The sequence below is a fragment of the Lissotriton helveticus genome, chromosome 7 (assembly GCF_964261635.1).
Source record: "Lissotriton helveticus chromosome 7, aLisHel1.1, whole genome shotgun sequence".
In the NCBI taxonomy this organism is placed as follows: domain Eukaryota; kingdom Metazoa; phylum Chordata; class Amphibia; order Caudata; family Salamandridae; genus Lissotriton; species Lissotriton helveticus.
This window is the reverse complement of record NC_136068.1, coordinates 98,851,548-98,877,656: the sequence shown is the minus strand read 5'-3', so window position 1 is coordinate 98,877,656 and position 26,109 is coordinate 98,851,548. Positions and strand designations below refer to the sequence as shown.

Here is a 26,109-nt window from a genome sequence, read left to right as displayed (position 1 = left end):
GGAGCAGGAGTCAGTGGGTGGCTGAGAGCCCCCAGAGGCCCGAAGCCCTGTCTCAGAACCTGGGTGGTTTCTTGAGGGAACACCAGGTTGGGGACCTAGGCTGTCCTGTTAACCCAGTTGAGGAGGATCTCCTAGTGAGTAGAGGACCTGAAGCGTCTGTAACCAGAGCTCCTGTGGTTCTAGAGTCTGGCAGTACCGCTCCGATAGGGAGGGTACAGGAGTCCAGAGTGAGGAGTGATTGGGGGAGTTCCCCAGTGGAAGGACCAGTGGGTCAGGGACTACCCAGTTGGGCTAGGTTCCCGTGTAGTGACCATGGTGACACCACTTCTGGTCTGGGGGATCGTCACGCACTGTCAGGTGGACAGAGGGCGGGAGATCTGCGCCAGACAGACCGTCACGCAACCGATGTGACATTTGTTAGCCTCAGGGGGATTGCGTGTGAATCCCCAGAAGTCCTGGAGTCCCAGGCAATTGTTCCACCGAAGGTTCTAGACCAGAGGTTGGAAGGCCAGGTTCAGGATCAGCCTGACCTGAAGGGTAGGACGACTGTAACCAGTGTCCTGACCGGTTCTTCGTCCAGAGGAACTTCTCCAGGTGGGAGAGGGCAGACCTCTGGAAGGGGGTGCAGAGGGTGGGAGAGCCCACCTCTGACCCCGGTGCAACCTGAGTGGATAAGTCCTGGGTTGGAATGGCGTTCTAGGGGTACCCCTCGCAGAGGGAGGAGGAACCCTAGGAGAAGAGGTAGGGGGAGGAGAGCCTTCCCTGAGACTCCTGGTCCGCCTGAGGTTGTAGGCCCTAGGCTGGAGTACCAGTGGCAGTCTAGTCCTGTCTTGCAGACAGGAAGAGTGGAGAATGGCTCCTATGTGCCAGGGGTTACTACCCCCCGCTCTGCGAATTGGCATGGACCAGTGGCACCTGGGTGGCCCAGGGCCTGGTCCTGGCCGCGGACAACTTGGGAGTACCAGTGGGGTAGCCCAGTTGGTCCAGACAGTGTGTTTAGAAGGAATCCCATGGGTTCACCGTGGCATAGAACAGGAGGGTGTCCCTGCAGTTGCGGGCCCGCGTCCGTGTTCTATCGCCCCAAGCAGGGAAGTCCATCACGGTGGTGATTGTTCTCCCCTGCGTTTTGGCTGGAAGGGGGTTATGTTGGACTTTGGCCCTTAGGGCAGGTTCACCCCGAGACTTTTTGCTTGAAATGGTGACCTCGAGATGGTGATTTTGGGATTCTGCGCACTTTCACTGTGTCCCAGTGGAAAGTGCGTGCGCACTCTGAGTGCATGTGCTGAGCTAGGCCTGCCCGCCCATAGGAATGCATGGGGAGTGTATGTGTCCCTGGTAGTTCCTGATGCGTGGGGTGTACAGGCTTGAGTCTGGTATGTGTGAACTCGTGAGAGTGAATGCTGCGAGATGGTGTATGCAGCAGGTATGTGTCTAGTAGCGAAGCGCCATTTCTAGACATGGCTGTACGTGTGCTGTGAGGGTGCTGGCGTGTGATTGGCTGGAGCTGGCTGGCATGCCAGGCTCCAGGAAGTCTGGATGGGTCTGCCCGGTGGTGAGTGGGAGATTAGCATGAGTGATGTGTGGGAGGAGTGTACCTGTGTCCTGGATGGGCTGGGTTTTCCCCACACAATGCTGGCTCCGCCCCCCTGTGGTGTGTCTAATGACCCAAGCCCTGCCAGTGAATAGAGAGGGTGGTTGAGGTAAACAGAGTACTCAAGAACCAGCTGCGACTGGTTCCGCCCCCACTCTGCACCCTTGAACAAAGGAATGCACTGTATAAAAATGGGGCTGTGTCCCCACTGAAGTTGTTCTCTTCCAGGATCCTGAGGGGGCTGTTGCTGCTGCTGGGCCAGAGGACCGCCACTTGGGGTGTCTCCCTGCCTGGAGACCCAGTGTGCTGGCTCTGGGCCCAGCCTTGCCCCCTGCCCCTTGAAAGGACTTTTGCTGGACTTTGGGCTGTCCTCTAGCGCTGGGAGCGCTGGAATTGCCTCTTAGCGCTTGGAAGCGCTTGCAGATTCCTCCTAGCGCCTGGGAGCGCTTTATTTCGTCCTAGCGCTGGGAGCGCTGTGGTTTGTGCCCCCCTAGCGCTTGAGAGCGCTTGATTTTGACCAGCAGCGCCTGGGAGCGCTTCTGTAAGGCAGGTGCCCACCCTGCACTTCGCGGCTCGAGCGGCTGCCCACGCCGCATATTTGTTTGATTTATTGATCTACGAGGGAGCCCACTCCTCGGATCATCTGGGAAGCCGCCTGCCTGCCTAGAAGCGAGCCGCCGCGCTGCCCGCGGCGACCCGGAAGTGGTGAGGCGGCCGACCAATCACAGTGCGGCCCCGGAGAGGCCGACCGGAAGTCCCGCCCCGCTGCCGCGACCCGGAAGTCAGGCAGGCCGGGGGCGAGACGAGAAGCAGCCTGCCGAGGAGAGCCCCGGGACCAGCGGGAGAGACCCGCCTCCGCTGGAGACCAGCCGGTGAGTGTGGCCGTTCTGGAGGGAGGGGCGCCGGGACACATTGTCGGTGTCCGCCCCCCCCCCCTGCCGCCCTCGGCAGCGCGACCTCGCGCCCACGTGTTTGGAGCCTGAGAGAGGCTCTGGGGGCATTTTCTATTGGCGAGCCTTGCGAGGCTCGATTGCCAGCCCCGCGTCCCGAGCCTAAGAGAGGCTCCAACGAGAGAGAGCCCCTCAGCGCTCCTGTTGAGTCACGAGGGGCCCCGGGGGCACCAGTTGAGTTAGAGCCCAGCGAGGCTCTTGGCAAACTTCATCCCTTTGGGTCCCCAGAGAGGGGGACCCCACAGCCCAGCGAGGCTGCACCTTTTTGTTGCTGGAGCCCTGAGAGGCTCAGCAGCCCCCCCCTTACTGGTCAGAGAGCCTAAGAGAGGCTCACCAGTGCCACAGTGGTGGTTCTTGAGCCCAGAGAGGCTCCAACTTTGCCCTAACTTTCCCTGCACCAGTTGCCCAGCACTTCGTGGGCAGCTGCCACGTTTAGGACCCTGACACTTTGGACACAGGGACAGTCACAGGTGGTGACTTACGTGGGTTTGGCGCAATTGTACTTTCTGCACCTCTGAATGTATTGTGATGTATCATGTGTTTTCCTCCTTACACCTCTGAATGAATGTTATGCATTGCATCATGTGTTATGTGCTTACACCCCTACAGGTATTGTAATACATAGGTGGTTGTTTTCTCCCTAGTACAGGTGGTGCTAGTGAGGTCCTGGTTACCAGTGATTACTGGTTGTGTGCTATTTTGTGCTATATTCTATGTACTAAGTGCTATTTCTGAAAGTGCTACTTCTGATTCCTGACAGTGGTCCAGGTGGCCCTGTCTTGTAAATAATCCCTTGTAAATTCTGCCCGTGCCTCTGGCACATTGTAAAGTGTGTGTTTTATCTAATGTGTTTGGTGTAATACAAAGGCTATTTTTATATAACCTTGTGTGGAGTTTCCTTTGTGGTGGGCCCTGGGAGTTGTTGCTGGGGTGCATGCGCAAATACTTAACTTACATCGCCTCCAAGTTTAGCCTTGCTGCTCGCGCCACGTTACCTAGAGGGTGAGTAGGAGTTATCTTGGCGTGTAACTCCCTTGCCCTGACTTGGGTGTGGTGGTCTCTGACTGACTTTGGCGAAAGCCCTGGCCAGCCGGGGATCCCATTTCCAACAGTTACAGTATGAAATTTTACAAATATTCCCACAATAAACTATTTGAAGATAAAGTCCTTTAATATATAATCAACCAGCCGTACCTGATTTTAAGACACTTTCTCAATTTACTGTATCGGAAAACGTATGTGGATATTATAAGGGTCGTGAATGTGCATTTGAACCATGCTAGTTACATTCATCTCTATTCATCTGGATAGATGTAGACCCCAATATTGTTAACTATATGTAACTGGTCACAAATCATTTATATCAGTAATTCTTGGGCTTCCATTTGCATCAGGGTGTCCTTTCAGGCTTTGTGTATAGGCACGGTCATAATTTTCCATTTCCTCAGGATACACCATTTAGTCACAGCCAACACTGAATCAATCCACCGTTTCTTGTGACAATTTATTCCGGTGACTTCTTGAGAATCATGGACAGTTGCCAGTTCTGTGAGGGGGGATAGTTGTCACTGTTAATGCTTATTTTGTGCCTGATTTGCTGCGGGTAGGATTGTGCAGTTCCATAAGATATGATTTGACACTCTCAGCCTGTTTGCAGCGCCAGCATGATGAGACTGATAGTTGAGCTCTGTATAGTTGATTAGAGGTGCCCAGTGCTAGTCATGCAAGATAATAAAGAAACTGAATTTAAGACGTGCTTCTCTGAGGCTTTTGTTATGCGTAAACAATAATTATATAAACCAGTACTCCTCAGTATGTTGTTTTTCTAATCGTGTTTCCCATTTGGCGTACTGGGTATTTTCATTGGTTTGGAGTATAGTACTTCAATCAAAGTTTCATGTTTAAATGCAAAATAAATCTGAAACTTAGAAAAAGAGTAGAGCTTGATACAGAAAATGGCCTAAAAATGACAACTTCAATTAGAGAAACCAAAAATATGATTATTTTTAAAGTTGGAATTGTACAAACCACCATAATGTGCCAATGATAGTTAATGGTCGTGGTATACTGGGCTCTATCTGCATTTTGACGCAGAGTGCAGGTTGGTTACACCAACCAGATTTGGCCTGTTCACTGATTTTACCTTCCATCTTTAGCCCTTTAAGTCCCAATACACCACAGGGGTACACTTATGAAGCCCACCAGGACATGTGAGGTGAGGCCAAAAGCAGGGTACAGTCCAGATCCGATGTCCACTCTGTTACCACTGGTCAGCTGAACAGTTGCAGGTGCGCCCTCTTTTAGCTTGTTGTATCTCTGTAGTTTGAACATGAGGCCAGCTATGACCCCTAAAGTCCACTTCTTTGTCCAGGGTCCAAGAGCGAGCCAGTCGAGGCCTTCAGGGCTCCTGTCAGTTCACAGCAGCAGGTCCAATCCTCTTCTCCTCCTCGTCGGGTCCAGGAGTGCTCTGAACTGGATGCCTGGAGATTCCACATATATGTCTGGCACGAGCACACCGTAACCAATGGGGTAAACGTTTCTGCGGCCATCCCTGCCCATTGTATACATTTTCAAGACGGCAAAAGTCTTTGGCCGCACTACATGTTGGGGCTCTTAGGGTTGGGGCTATGCGTGGGAAGGTGGCTAATTACAGTGTTTAGATGGTGTGTTAAAATGTAGTCCACTTGAGTTGTGAAGGTTACTCGTAATTTGCAGAGGAAGTAATATTTGTGGTTGTTTTTTTGTTTGTGTGTTTGTGAACCTGAGTTGGGTGAATCAGAGTTGGGTGGGGGAGGGGTGGACATGAGGGTCTAACTCTAGTGCTCTAAATTTTGTAGTTGATGCGAGGGGGACGGGGGTATATGCTGAGGTGTGATGTCTTGACTAATTGTAGTATTCAATGAGGATAGCGATTGTGATAGTACTCACTTGACAGTAATCTATTAGTTATCAGATGTTGTGCTGAGTGTCTCACTCCAAGACCCCCGGAGTAAGCTTTGGACTGTTCGACTTCACTTCCTGGGGGTAAAGTGCTAAAGGGATGTACTTGGTGCTCAGATTTGGGCCCAACAGTAGGGTTAAGCTCCAGGACACCATCGGTATAAGTCTTTGATTGTCACATTTTCTGCCCATTGACCCTCGAAAAGCCTCAGGAATTCTGAAAAAGCATATTAAACACTGCCTCATTTGTCAACGCTGTGACCGAAACTCCATGATTCAGGCGTTCCAAGCGACTACTTTTCTTCCGGCACTTTGTAGATGACTATTTTTGTTCACTGTCGCTTAGCTATAATTTTCAGGAGAACGAGAGGGCAACAGGTAGTTTGCGGTATAAGTTGTGACGTGTGCGCATGCTTATTTGCAAGAAAGATACTTTGGTTTTGGTGATAGATTTTGAGGACGCATTTGTAGGACGGCTGGTGAGAGACAAACTTCCATTCTGTGTGGAAGGTGATGGGAGTGTAAGGGAACACAAACCGGAAGTCGCTTGGGAAGGTTGACCTTCATATGGTAAGGTGTCCCTCCTGCACGATTTTTGGGAAGAAGGGGGCAGAAAGTAGATACCCTGCACGCGCACATTGAAAGCCTCGGTACAGGTGGCTAGAGAAGATTGTCCTTCTCACTCTGGAAGTAAGGGCACTACTAGGAACTACAGACTTGAGAAGGGCGACAAGAGGGTGAGTCTCTGCTCGGCGCGTGGAAAGGTCTGTGAATGGGAAAGCCTTAACTCCCGCGCACCTAAAAGGAATACATGTCGGGAAGAGGGCAGGCTTCCCTCTCTCCAGTACTTAGTCTGCTGCTTCCTTTCCAAAGCGCCTTGACAAGACCAAGTTTTTATGTTAGACAGGTGTAAGTGAAAACAGCCCGATGCCCTTGTTTTTTTATTGTCCTACCTGTAACATATTGCGCTATTTTGGATATTTCCATGTAGGTCTGACATGCCCTTATAACTGAACGTGCTTGTTAAATGGGAAAACTTGGTCTTACTGTTGATGGTCACGTTCCATGTTCATGATGTGGGTTATGAACCCGAAACCGGTCCCAGGATGCTTGTTTCCGGTCCAAGGAAGACATGGCTTCGCAGTTTGGGCTGGACTGTTCCCATAAGGCACAGGGTCAAGACTGATTTGCATATGGCCATGTCTGAACTGGGATGGTGGAGTGAGCTAAAGAATAATGATGGATTAAACCCAGATCAGTTGACTGGGGGGTGAGTGTTTGATTTGCTCAAACGCTCCGTTCATCATCCCCTTTGGTATCGCTTTGTGCGGTTGGTACAGCACATATTTCGTATGTGCACTCCAAGCAAGTCGTGCTTCAGGCTGACGACATGGAAGGAAACACCCCCCACCCATAGCAATACCCTCGGGTCTAGTGGGCGCTATATAAAACTGAAAAAATAAATCACATTTTTATATGTACATATCTGTGTGTATATGTGTGTATATATATATATATGTGTGTGTGTGTGTGTGTGTGTGTATATGTGTGTATATGTGCGTGTGTGTGTATATGTGTGTATATATATATATATATATATGAGTGTGTGTGTATGTGTGTATATATGTGTGTGTATATATATATATATATATATATATATACATATATATATATATATATATATATATATATACATATACGACCCGAATGTATTGGAACGCTTTGCACGAGCACCCTGTTACATTACCCAACACATATTCATGTTTGTTAGGCACCGGACGATTAGGTGATTTGCCAAGAATCACAGGCTGTTCAGCCGACGCCGAGACTCGCACCCGGTTCCACAGTTCCAAAGTGGGCAGCTCTGGTTATTTCGCCACATCTTGGCCCTAATTGAAAGAAGGAACGTCCAAAAAGCTCTGTACGTTCTCAAGTGGGCGAGATCACGTTTTAGTTTTCAAAGAGTTCCTCCCACAGGGTATAATTATTCTTTTCCAGTATAGTTCTCGGTGAGCCTGTTATTGGCTCTTTCGGGCTTTAGCTGTTTAAGTAAGAACTGGCGGTTCATCTCGTGTTCTCTTTATAATGCGGCGTTAATTGGGCTAAGCAGGGAAGTTATTTTTAGCACTGCTTGTGCTGGGCAGAGGGTCTATTCATGCGCCTTCCTTGTTCAAAGTGAATCCTTGTGTTCCATTGCTTTTGTTAACACAATCTTGGCATTTCTTTCAGCAGGTGTACTGGTTCTTCTCGTTCCATCTTTTTAGTCGTTTTAGCTTTACAGTAGCTCTTAGTTACACAGCAATACTTGTGATACAATCAGACTCCTTTTAATTTGTTGTTCAGTGCCATTCCCTTGTCAGTGAACCTTTGTTGCTTCTTTTTGTGGTTTCTCCTTAAGCCTTCGCAGGGCTTTCGTGTTGGCTTCTGGGACAAGGAGTGTTGGGTGGGAGCAGACATCTTTTCAATCACTTGCTGTCTTACCAGAATAAAGAGCTCTTAGTGTTGGATGTCAGTGTACAAGTATACACCTAACTGATTAACAGAATGCAGAAAGTCCATACTTATGAAGAATGAGTCTTCAGAGAACCCTACCCTCTGAACCAAAAACATAAGCCTCTTGTTCATACAAAATTCTCTTAAACTTGTTTAGACTTTTAGGACGGAGTACATTTTATTTTCCATCCAGTATCAAAAATGAAGGTGTTTAACCAAGCTTTGTATTCATAACATTTTACAAAAACCACCACAATATTGTTCTCTTCCCCTAAAATAATCTAGAAATAAATAAAATGATCTATAAAAAAGAAATCAATTTTCTGATCTTTCTACAGGTGAAGATTTGCAAGGCCTGTAGTATTCTGCTGTGTTCCATCCAGGCGAGCAATGCCCATAGGCTAAACGGGGTTCAGCCCCCACCCCATTTGGTGTTCCAAGTATGGACAGATAAGTGATAAAAAATAGCCTTTAGGTGACTGCTTACCTTTTGTACAGTCTGGGACATCAATTTAATGAGCTGGCAACCCTAATCACAAGACTGGAAGTTTGTTGCAGGATTAGTCCAATATCTATTGCCTCCATTCTCGATCCCTGAACAGGGTCTGACTGGGAACGCAAACCAGGCCTGGCAATAGAGTTGGACCAGCTGCTTGGGGGGGGGGGGGTTGCACGTGGAAACCACTGCAGCAACATTTGGTTCAGGAGGCCGATATTGCAGCACTGCTGCAAAATTTCCCCCTGTACCAAAAACGACCCCACCGGTCCAAGACCAGCCCCACCAGCCCAAAACCATCCCCCACCTTACCGGCTCACTGAGAAAACGCCCGGTGCTCGCTACAGCCCGTCCAGCCCTGTCCCTGAATAATGCCATAATAGCAATAGTTGAACTTGTATCTGAAACACTACACCAGCCCTCAATAACAAGCTGAGTTACTTCAAGTGTCTGGGAATGCACCCTGAATGCAGACAACTCACTCCTCCTTCTCGCCCTTCACTTTCACACTCAAATGCACTCACACTGATCACCATGCACTCACCGTGACCACACTGCATTTATGCACTTGCGCTGTTCACTCTGTACCTCACCCTGCAGTCACATGAGCACACTACTCACCCAGTGCCACTTCACTCACCTCTCCTCCTCACTGCTCACTCTGAAATCTCACTCAGACAAGCCCATCACTAACCATACATCTATTTGGCCCACTCTGCACTTACATCCGCACCCAAATTCATATGGCCACCTCACTCACCCTGCCGTCTCATCTCACCCTACTCTCACACTGTTGCATCGCTAACCGTGCACTCACATGGGCACTCCTGACACCTACACAGCGCAGAGGGTTAATGTGCCTGCTACAAAGAATGTGTACCATGCAGATCACAGAACTGAGTGTGAGTAAACTACGAGTAGCCCTATAAAAAAATGAAATGTTTGTCAGAAAGGGGCTATAGAGAGATGAGGTGTATTTTTGGCGAGTGGTAGTGACGAAATGCATGGAGAAGGAAGAAATGGGGGAGGGGCGCCAAAAAAGACTGTTGCACCGTGCGTGAAGTCTTCTAGGGCCAGCCCTAGCTGGGAGTCATAGCCAAGCCCCCCCTCCCCCCTGAAGTTCGGGTCTAGTTGCGCCCCTGGTTCCACCCATAAGTATTGTTGCCCACAGCGGCTGAGAATGGTACCAGGAATGCATCGTGTTGAGTGGACTCGTGCAATGGGAGCTTTCGGGAACCCCCAGATGCTCTCAAAGTAAAGGCTACCAAGGAACAATCGTTTTGAACCCAGACAGAGCCAGCTCAAAGCCCCATGCAGCACAGCGAGTCAGAGAATCAAGCCTTCGTCAGATACTTTTGGACTGCTTGTTAAGTGTCCTGACTTGCCTCTTATATATCCACAGCGAGTCGAAGGTGGATGGACCGAAGCAGCGTCATTCTTCAGGTGGCAACTCCAGCGGTACAGACATGGTCCTTGGATTGGAAGGAGTTGAACTTGGAGCTGATGGGAAGGTACAGAGTGGCTCATATTTGGAAAGCTGTAATTGCCTGGAAAGTAAATAGCATACCGCTGCCATATAATTTTGTACTTATTTGAAATGTTGAAATCGTCCAACCACAGTGCTTTTTCTCGAGTTAGTGCAAAGTTGGTAAGTAACCTTCTGTTGTTTTTCAGTACAATGCCATGCCTGCTTGACATCTTTGAATTGACAGCTGGTCTGCTGAAATGCTTTGATTGTACATTAAGATGTCCTTGAGTAGTATATATTCTCTGTGGCGGGGACTGGGCTAGAATAATGGTATAACTTGTGCACATAAGACATGATCACACTGTGCTCTCTGCTCACAACAGGTAGGTTTCCAGCACGATTTCAAGTAATGGACATCATTGTTATGTTAATACATTTCTTAAGCGCACAAATACCCGTAGGTGTCATGGCGCTAGCTCAGTACAGCAGGTTGAGGACCAATTAGCAGATTTAGACAAAGAGCCATGTTTTAAGTGCCTTTCTGAATGCCAGTAGGCTAGGCATGGCTCTGACAGAAGGGGGTAACTCATTCCAGAGTGTGGCTGTACCCAGTACAAAACATCTACTTCCCCAGTTGGTCCTGGAAATGGCCAAGTTGTTTGCTCCAGCCGAGCGCAGGTATCAGGGTGGCTCATAATGTCTAAAACGGAGTCTCAAAAATGCAAGTCCGCCTCCTTTAGGAGCCCCATACGCAATACAGAGGGCCTTGAATTTGGTCCGCTGCCTAAGAGGAAACTCCTGCACTGATGATGCATGATTACATTTTCTTCTTAGCTAATGCTTTCTGCATGTTTTTTTGTCGGTGTAGCATGATGTTCCTGCATGCTAGCTCTTTCCAGGCTATGTTGTAGCTGTGTGCATGATCCTTTAGGTACAGCGCATAGAAGTTTCCTCTGATTCCTTGTCTTCGGCCACTCCGTGAGCAGTGTAGTGCATACGCTTTCTTTTCAGCTAGTGCCCTGAAGACCAAAGATCTTTGCCGGGACGGCTCTAGGTCATGTAGACGTTTGGGATTCAACTTTGTTGACCGGAATCAACCAGTAAGGCTGCTTTTTTTCTAGTCTGGTGAATATGCTCTGTTTGAGCAGCGAGGCATTTGGAACAGGGGTGGTTTTCGAGCCATCATGCAGCAATAATTGAGTTGTTTTTGACCTGCCATCGAGGCGCAAGAGTGCTTGAGCTCAAAGTCTCTAAATATGGTGGTGTCACGAGAGGCAATCACTGCCTTCTACTGGCCTCTCTTCCAAAGTGTCCAAGAGGACCCCAATGTGCTTGCTCTCTAGGTGGTGGATAGGCCAGACCTTGTTCTAGATGCACATTCCAGTATGTGGAACTGATACTTATTTGGACATCCCGGGCACTCTTGCAAGCACCACAGCATTGTTCCTCAGGTTCAGTGCAAAGAGGACATCATGTACAACCCTTGCGTTCTGGCTTCGAGCCCTGCCTGTGAGGTACAACTGCAGGAAATCACAAATTGATGTGCAGCCATGACTGCTTATGCTTGCGGCAGCTGAGCTGGACTCCTAAACCACAAGGGTCTCATTTTTGGAGTTTACCTGGTTTCTGCATGTACCTTGATGGGAGCTTAACCTCTTGGCTAACCTAGAACTGGGCGCAGTTGCAATAAGACCGGTACTGGAGGAGCTAATCTCACCAAACAAAGTTGGGGACCAAGATAAATCATAGACTTTTATAAATGAGAGAGAGCGCGCATGCTCAACAATCTTTTCAAGGCGCATTGGGTGCAACATTTACTGCTTCACCCAGTGGGAACTTTCTCAAGGCAAATTATATCCTCCCTAGGTGGGAGACTCCTCGAATGAGCAAGTGATGCACAAGAAAAACTCTTCACTCTTCTCACTCGCTGAGAATCCCCTTGAGGATGCTATGGTGTTGCACATGGCCTGCCTCTAATGCTCGTTGCAGGCGTCCCAGTGTCTACTCAGGCTATGGCTCTTCCTAGGCCAGGCAGAAAACACGGACTATGGTCAAGCAATAGGGCACGCTTCTGAAAAATCATGATTGGGTCTTTAATAATAATCCAAAAAATTCTGTTCACTGCTGAGTTCTTCAAAGATTTTTTTAGTTCCTGCCATGCTCCATTGTACCGACCAATTCACCATCACCAATTCAAGCAGTCACCCTATCTGAGGAACTACATCTGCAACGAGTAGGGCAGAAAGGCCTCTCTGTTCTGCAGGCCCTCTTAAACAGAGGACTGAGAACCAAGACTTGATGACTGAAGTTCTGCTTTTATATACAATGAAGGTTCTGTGTTCTTTTTAGGGTTCTAATTTATTTAGCCCACACCAGGACAGTGGATATTGCTCCCATTGTTTTCCCAGCAGGTCTAAGCAAGACCAGATATATCTTAAGAATGAGATGTACTTAAAATGGCTCTGCTTGTTTGGAAGAAGCCTAGCCATCCCAACATGGGGACTAGAAAGATGGACACGCAGTTTGGGATTGCCATTAGCTTGTGTATGTTCCTACCCTCAGCCCAGTTCTGGTTTTGGCAGCCACAGCCATTGTCCTTTTTTGGTAAGGTATTCCAAGTTTTTGATGCAATGGGAGAGCTGGGTAATCTAGCAACGAAGTCTCTCCACAATAGTTTCGCACTCATCCAGATGGAGAATAGACCGCGATGACTTATATGGCCAAGCAAAGAGGGACAAGAATCTAAAAGAAGCAAAGTGAGTGTCCACCAGGTCATACTACGATTTTGGGTGGTGAGTGTTCTAGATTTTTTGCCTAGAACAATTAGTTGATCCTGCGATGTTTTGAGGTATTTTCTTGAGTTTCTATGGCAGATTAAGATTTGTAAATGATGCTTCAAAAAAATGACACCTAAAATTTCACAGTATTTCAGCAAACTTTTTTTTTTTTTTTTACTTGTTGCCCTTTTTGTGAACATTTTATTTTGAAAGAAGAGAACCATAAATCTTGCTTTCAAACTTCTGCAAATATTTGTATCTAATCCGAGAACATTCTCGGAGCATAGTGCATAGTCTCATATTGTTAAACTTTGCCAACGTGTGTACATCTTTCTATACTGGAACCACTGTTGGTAGTGCAGCCCAAGCTTAACTTTCCAAGAGAACTCTCATCCTAATAATTCAGGCTTAGCATTAATGAACCATTGATACAAGTTGGAACAGCGTTAACATATGGACACAAATATTGCCTGAACTTCAGGCTATGCCCTTCTCCGATCCCTAATGTGGTACCGTAAACTGGCAGCCAAATGGTTTGTGCTGCAGCGGGGTTGGGCCTACTTATCCCAGGGACAAATTAAACATGAAAATGTCCTGGATCCCAAACAATATGTCCTGGGCGACTGGCTATAGGAATTCCGCACCCCTGTTTGAGAAAGGCAGTTTTGCCCTAGAGGGGCACACACAAAATGATGCCTGTGCAACAACTGCCACATTCCCTGGGATTAGAGTGCAGTAGCAACTGCCACCCAAAACCGTACACTTTCAGTGACAAAATAGCATTAGAGCTCAGCTGTGATGGGTACAAAAACAACAAAGAGCACCTCCGTGAGGTTGCGTGCTTGTTAAACTCTCTGCTGAAAAACAACCTTAGCTGTCCAGAACTGTAGAAGGACAGGGTGTGGCACGGCTTCACAAAGTTTCCCAACTCTTTTGAGGACATACTTTATTACCCTTTTTCATTCTTTCACTAAGCTTGCTTTACAATACCAATCAAATTAGTTGCCTGTTTAGTCTTACTAGGAGAGACCCCCAGACTTCTCTGTCCACTGACACATGTTTCCTTGGAGGGCCTTAAAGTGTCCATCCCAACTACATCCTTCTACATGTGAGTTTACCGGAGTTCTTTTGAGCCTGTGGTTTTCTAGTCCTCTGCATATTTCCTAATAGCTCTTAGCTCAGCGATTGAAGTCAGTGAGATGCAGGCATTGTTCTCTAAAGCATACGCGTTTTCTAAAGAATGAATGTGACTTTAAGAACACATCAATCTTTCTATCTAAAGCTAGTTTCTGATTTCTATGTAAACCAAACGGTCTCTTTACCCACCTTCTGTCCGAATCTATTCTCCGCCGCAGACACCGAATAGTTGTTTTAACCAGGTTCTGCCTCTGCTGGTATGACATCTAGACAATCCATAGCTATGTATTAGCGTGCACTATCAAAAGGCTTTATGGTGGGGCTAATATCCATTCCACAATAGGAAATGCAGCTACTAAAGTCCTTCTAATGGATATTCTGCACTTGCCGTGCATCGACTGGATTCTGGCAAACAAGTGCGAAAAATAATGTGTGGAATGCTAGAACTAGTCGGTTGCTGGTAATTACTCCACGCAACCTTTGTCTATTTTTTGCTCACTGCAGAAGTTACATGTGGCATAGTAGTTGTTGCTGGACTGTCATTTTTGTGACAAGACTAGACTGAGGTTCTTATCAACTGGGTTGCATCCCACAGTAATTGCCCCTGGATGACACCAACTCTGGCATTTCCTTTGAGGCACCCAAGTGGGTCAAGCATCCCGGCAAAATCTTTTTTGTTATATTTTCCCTTATGCGTTCTCTTACTAAGCTTTCTACTTCTGCTTGCAGTTCTCTCAAATGTTTATGAATATTAATGAAGATTGCTGAACAGTAAAGGAAATGCCACTTGTAATCTCTATTTCCATTTATGGAATTCTTCTTTGAGTTCATGGCCCCTTGCATGCCCCAACCCCTAAATGGATTCTGTGGTACTCGCCAAAAATAAGAAACCACTCCAATTGCTGCCATAATGAGCACAGTGGTTTTGAAGTGCAGCTTCTGCCTTTCTTAAAACTGAGCTGTGCACTTTACTTTCTCCCCCTTGGATGTAAAATCTGTCGAAGAAACGTGTCATGCATGATGAACTTGGTAGGATGTGTCGGGGAACGACCTTTGAGAGAAACTACTTCAAAACTCTGATGGGTTCTTGGATGGGGCACCCTGGTAGTTTGTACCCCTCACTGCAGCAAGATGGATGAAGCATAAAACACAAGGGAACAAAGAAGGTCTGACAGTTGTAGTCGCAACTTTGGGAAGAGGCGTGGCAGCAGGAGGGGATCGGTTCTGGCATGGTCTAAATTTCTTAATGGTACTCACATTTTCATGAATAGAAGGCTTTCCAATTGAACACCCAACTATAAAAGATTGCAAAAAAATTGTCTGACAAAATATTAAATTAATTTTCTCTTTTCCCCTCAGGTGGTTTCTTATGCTCGGTTCTTGCATCCAACAAATGCCCTCGTTAGTCAGAAAACGGAACCTTTGACAACCGTGAACCATAATCGTAGTAGTGTGGTGGACTCTGCAAAACGTAACTTTAGCACTCCAAGATTTAGTGCTGTCTCTCCGGGAGCCGAAATTGGTAAGGGACAACTCTCAAAAACTAGATTTGTGCAAGGTATAAACGTGTTCGACTGATCTGTCTGCTTTATATGTTTTTCTGTTCATGTTTTTTATACCTGTGTTTTACTGACGCATGGCCCACTCCTCTTGTAGTGTGTGTCGCACAACAGCATGCCATACCATACCATGGCTTAATGTAAATGAATTCCATTATTAAATATGATGATTAACCAGTGTAATATCATTAGATTTATGCTGATTACAATTCATGCATCCTAGTCTCTCGAGCTGTGTTTCTCAGTAAAGAGTCCTAAAATGGGCATGACAAAAGGCGCTCCAGTGCAGGCGAATATGGATGATATTGTTGAGCCATACAGTCTACTCGAGGTTGAACCATGGTCTAGAAATCTGACTGTATATCTCGGATCCCCTCAGAAGCTGCTAGGTAACTGTTTCATGTATTGCTAGATGTCGAAGTTGACTTGTCTCATGTGTATTAGTTGAGCCCCAGTAGACTTGTAAATTGGCTAAGCTTTCCAGACATTCTCTTTGGGGAAGCTCTCCCCTCTTATTGGATGTAGCGCTTCCTTGCGTGCCTTATGTTCATTAGGATTAAGCTCCTCAACTGGCTTGTTGCCATATTACTTTCGACCTCAAGGCTGACTCTTTGACCAAGATGTATATTGCACCAGTCGATACAAATATCAGATTAGTGTTGAAATGCTGCTCCTTATGACCATTAGTGCATATATTCTTGTTGAAAATCCTTTGTGTGTCCTGCTCCTCCGTGGCAGCTGACTGCTTTTCAAAAGTGGTGGGGCGATCAGGCGAACTCTCCGGGGATGCCTTTAGGAGCAACCCCAAAGCTCTGTCATGGTCCATTATAAACAGTGTTTATAACGGGCCACAATTAATAGCTCTGGAATTGAGGCAAAAGGCAGTGCAAGTTTCTCACACTACCTGGCAGTGTGTAAAACAAAATAAAACCAATATATTAAATGAAATAAAAAATAATTACCTACTCCTCTCTGTTCCTGTATTCCGTTGCTAAGAGGCGGCAAGGGGTCTCTGAGCCCACTCCCCCATACCAATCCAGGCTCTGCTCTCATGCTGTTAACCAGTATGAGCAAAGGGCCAGGATTGGTTGGAGTGGACTGGTGCAATCCTCCTACTGGCACAGGAGGCCTGTGCCTGCTCTCCACCCAAGTGTGTAAGACAGCTCAGATTAGAGGGGTTTAAAGTGCGCATGTCAGACTGGCCGTCTCAAGACAGCCGGCCAAAGTGACATACGCACTTTAAACTTTTAAAGTGCAGCACCACTCCTTCCCTACTGCCAGTCAGCCATAATGTCCCCACCCCCAACACTTGACCCGGACTGGCAGCTGCAACCTGTAATAAAATAATTTTATTACCACTTTATTTTCAGGTTTACTCCACTTGATCCGATAGGTTAGTTAGGCGGCTATCAAGTGACAATATACTCTCCCTCCTTGACACCTACAGCCTTGCTCCAGCCATACACACTTTACCAGCCACAAAAATCAAGACATCACTCACCCTATCAGGACATCCCACTCTAGCACCAGCTTTATTCATACATTGAAACTTACGCAAGTTCCCGTCTTGCATACATCATTGACAACCTCCAAAACAATCCTGAAATGTGTGTTACTAATTTGCCGCTCCGCCATGAAACACAAGGCTGACATAGCTGCTTTCATTCTTAACCAGAACCTAGACATCCTCATGCTCACTGAAACCTGGTTGAATGAACCCTCTACTCCCATTCTGGACATTCCAGTCCCCCCGCCTCCTCCACTCCCCCCCACCACCCAGTCATGCCATCATTAGACCAAACCACTCAGGAGGCGGTCTAGCCTGTATATACAGATCCTCACTCTGAAACAATCGCACACTGTATCTCTGCCCTCCTGTGAATACCTCCGGATCGACATTACCACTAACAACCCAAGATGCACCGCCACACGTTTTATCACCCTCCTCGAGATAACCCCATGTTCATTGAACAGATCATGGATATTATCTCCTCCAACAATGTAGAGCAGAACAATCAGATTTTCTTAGGTGATTTTAATATTCATTGGAACAATGCCAATGACCCTCTTGTTAACAGTTTCAAGTCTTTCCTCCAGGATCTCAACCTTATCCAAGCCTCAATAGACCGCCCACTCCAAAGTAGCTACAAGGACCTAAGCATTGCAAAGAACACCATTCAACTTGAATCTATTCTCCCTTGTGATTGGACTGACCACCACTGCATCACCTACTTTATCAAAGAAAAAGGCAACCACTTCTAAAGGCCAACCAACAAAAGCCAAGCACTGGGTCCGAGACACCTACAGTATCAACCCTCACACTATATCAACTCTTGATAATGCCATCCTGCTCTGCCCTCCCCATGAACGACGTCCATGACCTCACTGATCACTACTTCGCCTCCATGTCAAAGATATGGATACCCTTGCCTCTAAAAAACTAGAAGATTCAAGCCTTGGTTTAACTCGAACCTCAATGAAGAACACCGACATCTCTGACTCTCAGAACTGGCCGACCTCAAACTCCTACGCCAAATACGCAATGCCTACAGTAGACGCATCAGGAACTCCAAAGTGACTTTCATCACAAATCATTTGGATACTGCAACTAATCGACCAAAAAAAACAGTTCGAAATTATCAAAAGCCGATCGACCCGCAAAACGAATCCTACCTTCTCATTTAACACAACACTGCCAAACAGTGAAACCTTTGCCTACATTTTTGCAGAGAAAATCGTGCAAATCACCAACAACATCAATAGCGCTATCAAACATCTGCCATGCCCCTACTCCCTTCCCCACCAGATCATGAAGCTTACCTGGGATTACCCCCATTTCACCCAAAAATAATTCCTCCTGGTCTAGTTTCAAAACCCTCGATGAAATTGGCACCTTAAATCTATTATCCTCCTAAAACTCTCCAAACACTTCAACAATCCCCTACCCCCCCCAATTTCCTAAATTAGTCCATTCACCCCCTACTCCCACTGTGGACTAGGATAATACCTCACTCACCCAAGGCTCCTTTCCCGAGTGCCATAAAAAAAAGTGGCCTGGTTACCCCTTGTCCAAAAAAGCCCAATTCTGACCCAAACAACTACCGCCTCATCTGAAACATCCTACTCGAGCTAAACTCTTAAAATAATGTGTGCACCTTCAGCTCCACAATCGCATTGGCAAAGGTCGAGGAGATGGAATTGTTCAATCTGGTTTACGTTCGGGTCTGGGCACCAAAACTACTATGGTCCACATTGCCGACGATGCCTTGCGCACACTTAACCAGAACAAATCTTGCCCCCTCATCGCTAACCCAAAGAATAGTCCCCAACTTATTCAAAAGTCATTCCGTTGCAAAAGAAACTGGGGCTAGACCCCAAAACCTAAATAGCTTTCAGCCTGTTGCAGGCCTACTTTTCCTAGCTAATGTGTAAGAAGGCTATGTCTTAACTTGGCTATAGAACTTACTAAAGATAAACAACCTTCTGGGCCTGCACTTCTGAGCCCAGTTTTAGACAAAAAGAGGCACACTAAAGCTATCAATTACATCTTTCACATTTTGCCGAGGGTAGAAGATCATGCAGTCTTATCTTCCTAGATATGTCAGCAGCATACAACACATTGAACTGATTGCCTCCTGACAATCCACAGGGATAGGATGGGTATTAAAGCGTAGTGTTCAAATAGTTTACTTCATTTTGGGAAAATGCCATCCAACATAAGATGTATAACCGTTTCTCGAACAAAACAACTTTGTGCCATGGCATTCCTCAGTTAGATCACACTGTGTTAAGCATTTACATGAAACCATTTGCACACATTCTAAGCAACAAAAACTACCTCTTTTATGCAAGGGGTACACAATAGCTACAAAAAAATATACGTGCATGGCTCAACGAAAAGAGTCTTTTGAACACCCTCCAAACAGTGATCAGTCTGAGATTCTACCAAGAACAACACTTGAACCTGCAAACACACATCTGTGTGCACAACTCTACGTATTATTTCTAGGCAGAATTGACTCATTATTGCATTGAAACCTGCCTGCTAGAATCCTCACTGAAGCATTTCTGGCTCTTGCATCTATTTAAAGCAATGCAAGGAAAGGGAAGGACAAAACTGGCCACTAGATAAAGATCCAGTTTCCCTCCTAAAGACTGTTCTTCTTCCTGATTTCCCTGACTGTGTAGACAGTGTGAAAGAAACTCCCAAGTCTCTTTACCTGGACCACATACTTCTACCACTATGAGTGCTGTATTGACACTGCTAGGCAGCCATGGCAGGCCTTTATGGCAATCTCCTGAGCTATCACTTCTTTCCTAACCAGGGGCTAGACAGAGCACCTATTTGAGTTGGCAAGAAAAGGTCATATATAATTTGTCTTCAACCATCTTATTATCCCCTCTAAAGATGTGGTGGGTTTATCTACTAGGGAATACTAAGACTAATATTTAAATGCAACTTTCTTCATGCTTGCATCTGTAAGGCCCAAATAAAGTTTATGCCCAGCATAAGTTGCAAAAGTATTGTTTTCACTGAAAACTCTACTCTGATACTCCGCTTCTCTGGACTCAAAAGGAGAAAAATTAAGAGACTTCCATCAACACAAAGGTTTGGCACTCATATGCAGCACTTCTCTGTTACTTCTGGGGGCGATACAGAGTCACAATTGAGCCACACAGCGCCACCTGTTGAGAGGCAGGAGCATTGCTGTAAAATTAAGAATCCTGCGGTTAGAGTAACTGTAAAGAGTGTTACCAAAAGTAAGTAACCTGTTCTTCCCTTGCTGTTTTTAATAAACATTTTGTTGCATGAAACCACATTTTTCAAGGTAACCGTCCCAATTTACACATACAACATGAAAACTATTACTTCTGTCATTCTGAGTTAATTGTCATTCTTTTTGATCTCTTCTGTATTTGTTATGCTAGGGAGCGATCCTGGAGAGGTGACTGAATATGATCCCAACCTCTTGGATGATCCCCAGTGGCCCTTCGGAAAACATAAACGTGTTCTCATCTTCGCTTCATACATGGTAATATCCTTTTAAGTATATCTCTATGTATGGTGGGTGTAAGTCGAGGTGAACGGAGGGGCTAGTAAATATGTTACGAGTAGGTAGTATTGTGACAACTTTAATACTTTGAGTTCCCCATCTGATCACCAATTTTTCCACCAAGTTGCTTTTCATGTCCATGAATAGGATGTGCTTAACATCACTTTATATGGAGACCTGGTCACCAGTCTTTCACATTCACAGAATTGAAAAGAAGTGTTTAACCCACGTGTAAAGAAAATTATATTTCCACACTGTTGTCTTTAGTACTTTGGTTAATCAAAATATTTCTCTATCAATTAGACCACTGTTATAGAATATGTGAAGCCGTCCGAGCTGAAGAAGAACATGAATGAGACTTTCAAGGAGAAGTTCCCTCATATCAAGCTGACCCTGAGCAAAATTAGAAGGTACATGCCAGAGCCTTATTAAGACACCCATTCTGTCTATTCAACTGTGAGTTTGCCTTGTATTTGATGCAAAGCGAGTTTGCCCCTTTGTGAAAAGATGGCTGCTCAGCTTATGGGCAGGGCTGCCAAAATGTTAGTAAAATCCAATACCAGGAACCTCACTCAGTCCTAATCACAAATTGCTGCAAATTCCAGAGTGATCCCTCACCCCTAGTAATGATTTGCAGGATTCTAAAGCATTTTGCAAGCTGTCTGCTCTCATCCTGGCTCATTTAGTGTCCGAATATTGTGCTGATTGGGTAGTTTGCCTAGTACACCATAAAGACTAAACTGGTGTCAGAGGCACAAAAGGTGTCGGAGGCACAAAAGGTATAATATATATTTGTTTTCAGACCTTTCTGGGGATTGCCTTGAGTGGAACTCCTGTGCAGAGCGCCCCGTATTGGGTCCTCAAATCTAGAATTGTCTTTCACCAAAGACTGCATTTTGGTTCCTGTGTGAAAGCATAAGGAGAGCAACCCGGCCAAAGGAACTCCTCTTATACAGTTCCACAAGGCTGGGCAGAAGAAGATCTATTAGGAAAGTCAACAACAGACTTATTCCAACCAGGTCTTGTTTTCTGTATGTCTGGGTCAGCTTCCCTTTTGTGGCACCTGCATCCTTTGGACAGGGCCAGTGATGCATATATTAGTTTTATGTTCCAAAACCAAACACATACAACTCTCAGGACAAGAACCTGTAGATCTTGAGTGCGAATCCTGCATGTTTTCATCCATTCGCAAAACGAGAATCTCCTCCTGTGAAAGAGCAGTTGAATGTAAATGTAAATGTGTTTCGATTTATATAGCGCACTAATCACCCAGGGGTCTCAAGGCGCTTGCTTAGGGAACCCGTCCTAGTATTCCCCTGTGAGATACCCCGGCAGGGTATTCACAAGGTGAAAGCCAGGCATCCCGCCGCGAGGGGCTGTAGTGGAGATTAAGCAAGCTATTGCCCAGAGTCGCAGAGTGTGACCCCGTGAGTCGAGTAGGCACCGGAGCGAGAATTGTCAAGTCCGTGGAATTTTTGAGCCCGAGACCCGCCGAGGCGGGGAATCGAACCCTGGTCCAGGGCTGATCTCAGCTTCCGGGTCTGCCGCCTCTAACCACTGAGCCACGCTTCTCCTGAATGGCCTCTCTAGGAAAAATATTTGCAAAACAGCTGGTGTTGTGACAAATTCTGAAGGCCTGCTTGGCTGCTGTGACCATGAGGTCTGGCATTCCAGTCTGCAGACATTCTTCCTAGGGATCGTTGGAGGATTTTTCAGTGGTCAGGAAACAGGGAAAGATCTCCTCCAATCATGGGATGACCTCTGCAAAAGACTTGACAGGGTTGTTACCTAATGGACTCAGGGTTGTTACCTAATGGACTCAGGAAACTTACATTGTATGTCTCATGCAGCTAATGAAATCTGTGAATGAAAAATTGAAAGTGGAATAAAGAAGTGAAGAGGGTCTTTTCTAAGACAATAATTGAAGTTGTGAGATGCTTTTTGTTCGAAGTTTCAAAAACCCTGCTAGCAACAGAACCAGCATACTCAACAAACACTAGAGGTCCGCATTCGAGCAACAAAGGTAGAAACACGAAGCGGCAGAGCAAATGACTGGGGCATTAAAAGGCCGTAGCAACCACCAGATGATGCCTCATGCATTTGCTGCACAAGGAGAAGAAGCCTAACCAACTACCTTCCAGCAATACAATGTTAACAAAAGACACATGGTTGCTAAATACTGTTCTGTTTGACCATAAAAAGGACACATGGTCCTGCCCTGGAGGAACATCTTTGAAAACTGTAATGGGTGGGTTAAAGTTTCTAAAACTACAGAATATGCGTATGGTCATGTTATTTTTGGTTAATAGAAGTTGTTCAAGGCAAGTCTCTTGGCCTTTATTGATCCAAAGGCGGCAAGCAAATAGAAAAAATAAGAGCAATGCAAGGTGCTGGTTCTGCATCAAATGTCCAACATATACAGTGGAAGGCTCTGGAATGCTGTTGCAGATATGAACATACCTACTCTACATCTGTTTCACTATTGTCTGAAAGTACAGCCTCATTTTTCACTTCAATATCAATAGGTGTAAGAAAGTACCTTCCTTTTGCATGGTTGCCCCCACTTTTTGCCAAACTGCTGATGTACTTTGACTGAGTGTGCCATGGGTTTCTGCCAAACAGGTACGCAGGGCCTATGTTCTTTCCCTATACTACATAAAAAAAAAAGTTGGCACTCTTTGGCCACATGTCAATCCCATGTAAATGGTGCCACATGTGCCAGGGGTACTGTGGCCAGGACTGCAGCACTTATTGTACCATCCTTAGAGGCCCTGTACCGTTTTACACACACACACACACACACACACACACACACACTGCCATTGCAGGCGGCGTGTTTTGGTGTAGATCAAAGTGAAGAGTCGACATGGCACTGTGTGCCATGTCTACAACCCACTGCCCTGGCATATATCAGCAACCCCTCTAGCTGGGTGCACTATACTAGTGGTGAGGATACAGGTGCATGAGCCCTGTACCCCTACAGTGTCTACTTCTTAGACATTGTAATTGCAGTAATGCCATTAAGAGTATATGGTACTGGGAGTTTGTCATTACGAAAACAGCACAATAATGGCTTTACTGAAAACTGGGAAGTTTGGCATCAAATTTCCCAGCACATTAAACCCACACTGATGCCAGTGTTGGATTTAATGAAAAATGCACACAGAGGGCATCTTAGAGATGGACCCCTGAAGCCTGCTGCTCTTTGGGGGTCTGAAACAATGCACATCCTGGGACGAGGTGCCAAGCCTCCCCAGGATGGGCAGGGTCCACGAAGGTGAAGCTTCAAAGGCTTGCCGCCTTTGTGAGGTAGTTGACTGGGGGTGAGTGTTTGTAATGTCAAAGCTCTGTCCATCATCACCTTTGGTTTTTCTTTGTTCGCCCTAAGTGTGGCAGGGTATGCTCAGACGTGAGTCCCTTGCTCACTTTGCCACTGGAGTCAAGCAAGCCCGGCTGAAGACGGCTGTATTGCCAGAAACCGGTCCTGGGAAGCTTGATTCCGGTCCAGGGAAGACATGGCTTGACAGTTCGGGCTGGACTGTTCCCATGAGGCACAGGGTCAGACTGATTTGCATATGGCCATGTCTGAACTGGGGTGGCGGAGTGAGCTAAAGAAGGGTGATGGATTAACCCAGATCAGTTGACTGGGGGTGAGTGTTTGTATTGTCAAAGCTCCGTCCATCATCACCTTTGGTTTTTCTCGGTAGACTGAGGCACAAGAAAGCAGTAAAACAAACGTGTAGAACTCAAAAAGGGGGCAGGGTAGAAGCCCCCTGGCGCATAATGGAGGCTCATGGTGGGCTAGTTGGCCTCCAGAGACCCCCAGTATGCAAGGGAACTTAATCCCCCAATTTAGAACTCTCTACAGGGCGCGTTTGCACAGTTTAAGTTGGGGAATTAATTCCTGTTCAATCCAGAGGTCCCCTAGAGGGAACTAGTCCAACAGGTATCTCCAGTAAGCGCCATGGAGCTGCACTGCAGAGTGTTGTAAAAAGGGGGCGTGCCCTCTGAGCACCTGCCTGCAAAAATGTAGTAAATCAGTATAAAAAATAACAATTAATACATTTAAAAATTGTCATTTAAAAAACCTTCGAAATTTAATGAAAAAACCATAGGTTTCAGGCCGGATATAGTTAGGAATTAGAATGTAAAAAAAAACATTGAAATTCACTTAAAAACCATAGGTTTCAGGCCTTATATAGTTAGGAATTAGCATTTAAAAAGCCTTTGAAATTCACTTAAAAAACCATAGGTTTCAGGGCTTATATAGTTAGGAATTAGCATTTAAAAAACCTTTGAAATTCACTGAAAAACCCATAGGTTTCAGGCCTTATATAGTTTGAATTTCAAAGGTTTTTTAAATGCTAATTCCTAACTATATAAGGCCTGAAACCTATGGTTTTTAAGTGAATTTCAAAGGTTTTTTAAATGCTAATTCCTCTAAAAAAGCTAAGTTTTAGGGGCGTTATAGTTAGCTGGACATTTCACTCATACAAAACCATTGAAATTGCTCTTATATAGTTAGTTGTACTAACTATATTTCGCGCACCCGCAATCCACCACTGCTGATGATGTCACATATTACATCATTCATGACATGGACAGTGACATATATATATATATATATATATATATATATATATATATATATATATATATATATATATATATATATATATATATATATATATATATATATATATATATATATATATATAATTTTCCAAAGTTTGGATATATAAACGCGGCACTACAATTCCCAGCATGCCACAAAACTACTCGCCTGTGAGAGGCATGCTAGGTATGGGATGAATGGCGTGGTGCACCCCCGTGACCTGACAGCTACTTCCTATGATTAAGGGGCGGAGCCCCGAAACGCGTCAGGAGGAAAACGTTATAATTTGGAGTGAACAGGCTGCCGTGAAATAAAGGTTATGTTTAACAGAACTCCTGGGAGTGGCGTCCTTAAAAGCTTTGGGAAACTTTGGAAACAAATTGCACACGGCACCCCTGGCCGTGGAGGATTGCACCACCCGCCTAATGAGATGCGGGACTGCGGGTTTTGGAACTGTGCCGAAACCTACCTGCAGCGTGGAGTTTCTTCGGCAATAACGGCTGCCTCTTCACCCCAAGGCCCACCGGAGGGCTTAATAACTTGTTTTCAAGCAGAACACTGATGTCAGGAACAACGGACCCCACTGGAGGGGAGATAATTAATATGGATATATAAACGCGGCACTACAATTCCCAGCATGCCACAAAACTACTCGCCTGTGAGAGGCATGCTAGGTATGGGATGAATGGCGTGGTGCACCCCCGTGACCTGACAGCTACTTCCTATGATTAAGGGGCGGAGCCCCGAAACGCGTCAGGAGGAAAACGTTATAATTTGGAGTGAACAGGCTGCCGTGAAATAAAGGTTATGTTTAACAGAACTCCTGGGAGTGGCGTCCTTAAAAGCTATGGGAAACTTTGGAATATATATATATATATATATATATATATATATATATATATATATATATATATATATATATATATATATATATATATATATATATATATATATATATAGATATATATATAGATAGATATATCATCCAAACCTTCGTTTCACGAATAAGAAAAAAGGCGCTGACTCCGT

At 45.7% G+C, this 26,109-nt stretch overlaps 1 protein-coding gene across 2 annotated transcripts in view; it reads left to right on the top strand.

Moving 5' to 3' along the window:
• Positions 1–26,109, top strand: part of CABLES2 (Cdk5 and Abl enzyme substrate 2) — a 159,265-nt gene that overhangs the window by 117,891 nt on the left and 15,265 nt on the right. For both annotated transcript variants that reach the window (XM_078651605.1, XM_078651606.1), the window contains 4 exons: positions 9,873–9,981; positions 15,212–15,374; positions 20,341–20,444; positions 20,769–20,875. In XM_078651605.1, the coding sequence (XP_078507731.1) occupies positions 9,873–9,981; positions 15,212–15,374; positions 20,341–20,444; positions 20,769–20,875 (483 nt within the window). The remainder of the gene's footprint in view (positions 1–9,872; positions 9,982–15,211; positions 15,375–20,340; positions 20,445–20,768; positions 20,876–26,109) is intronic.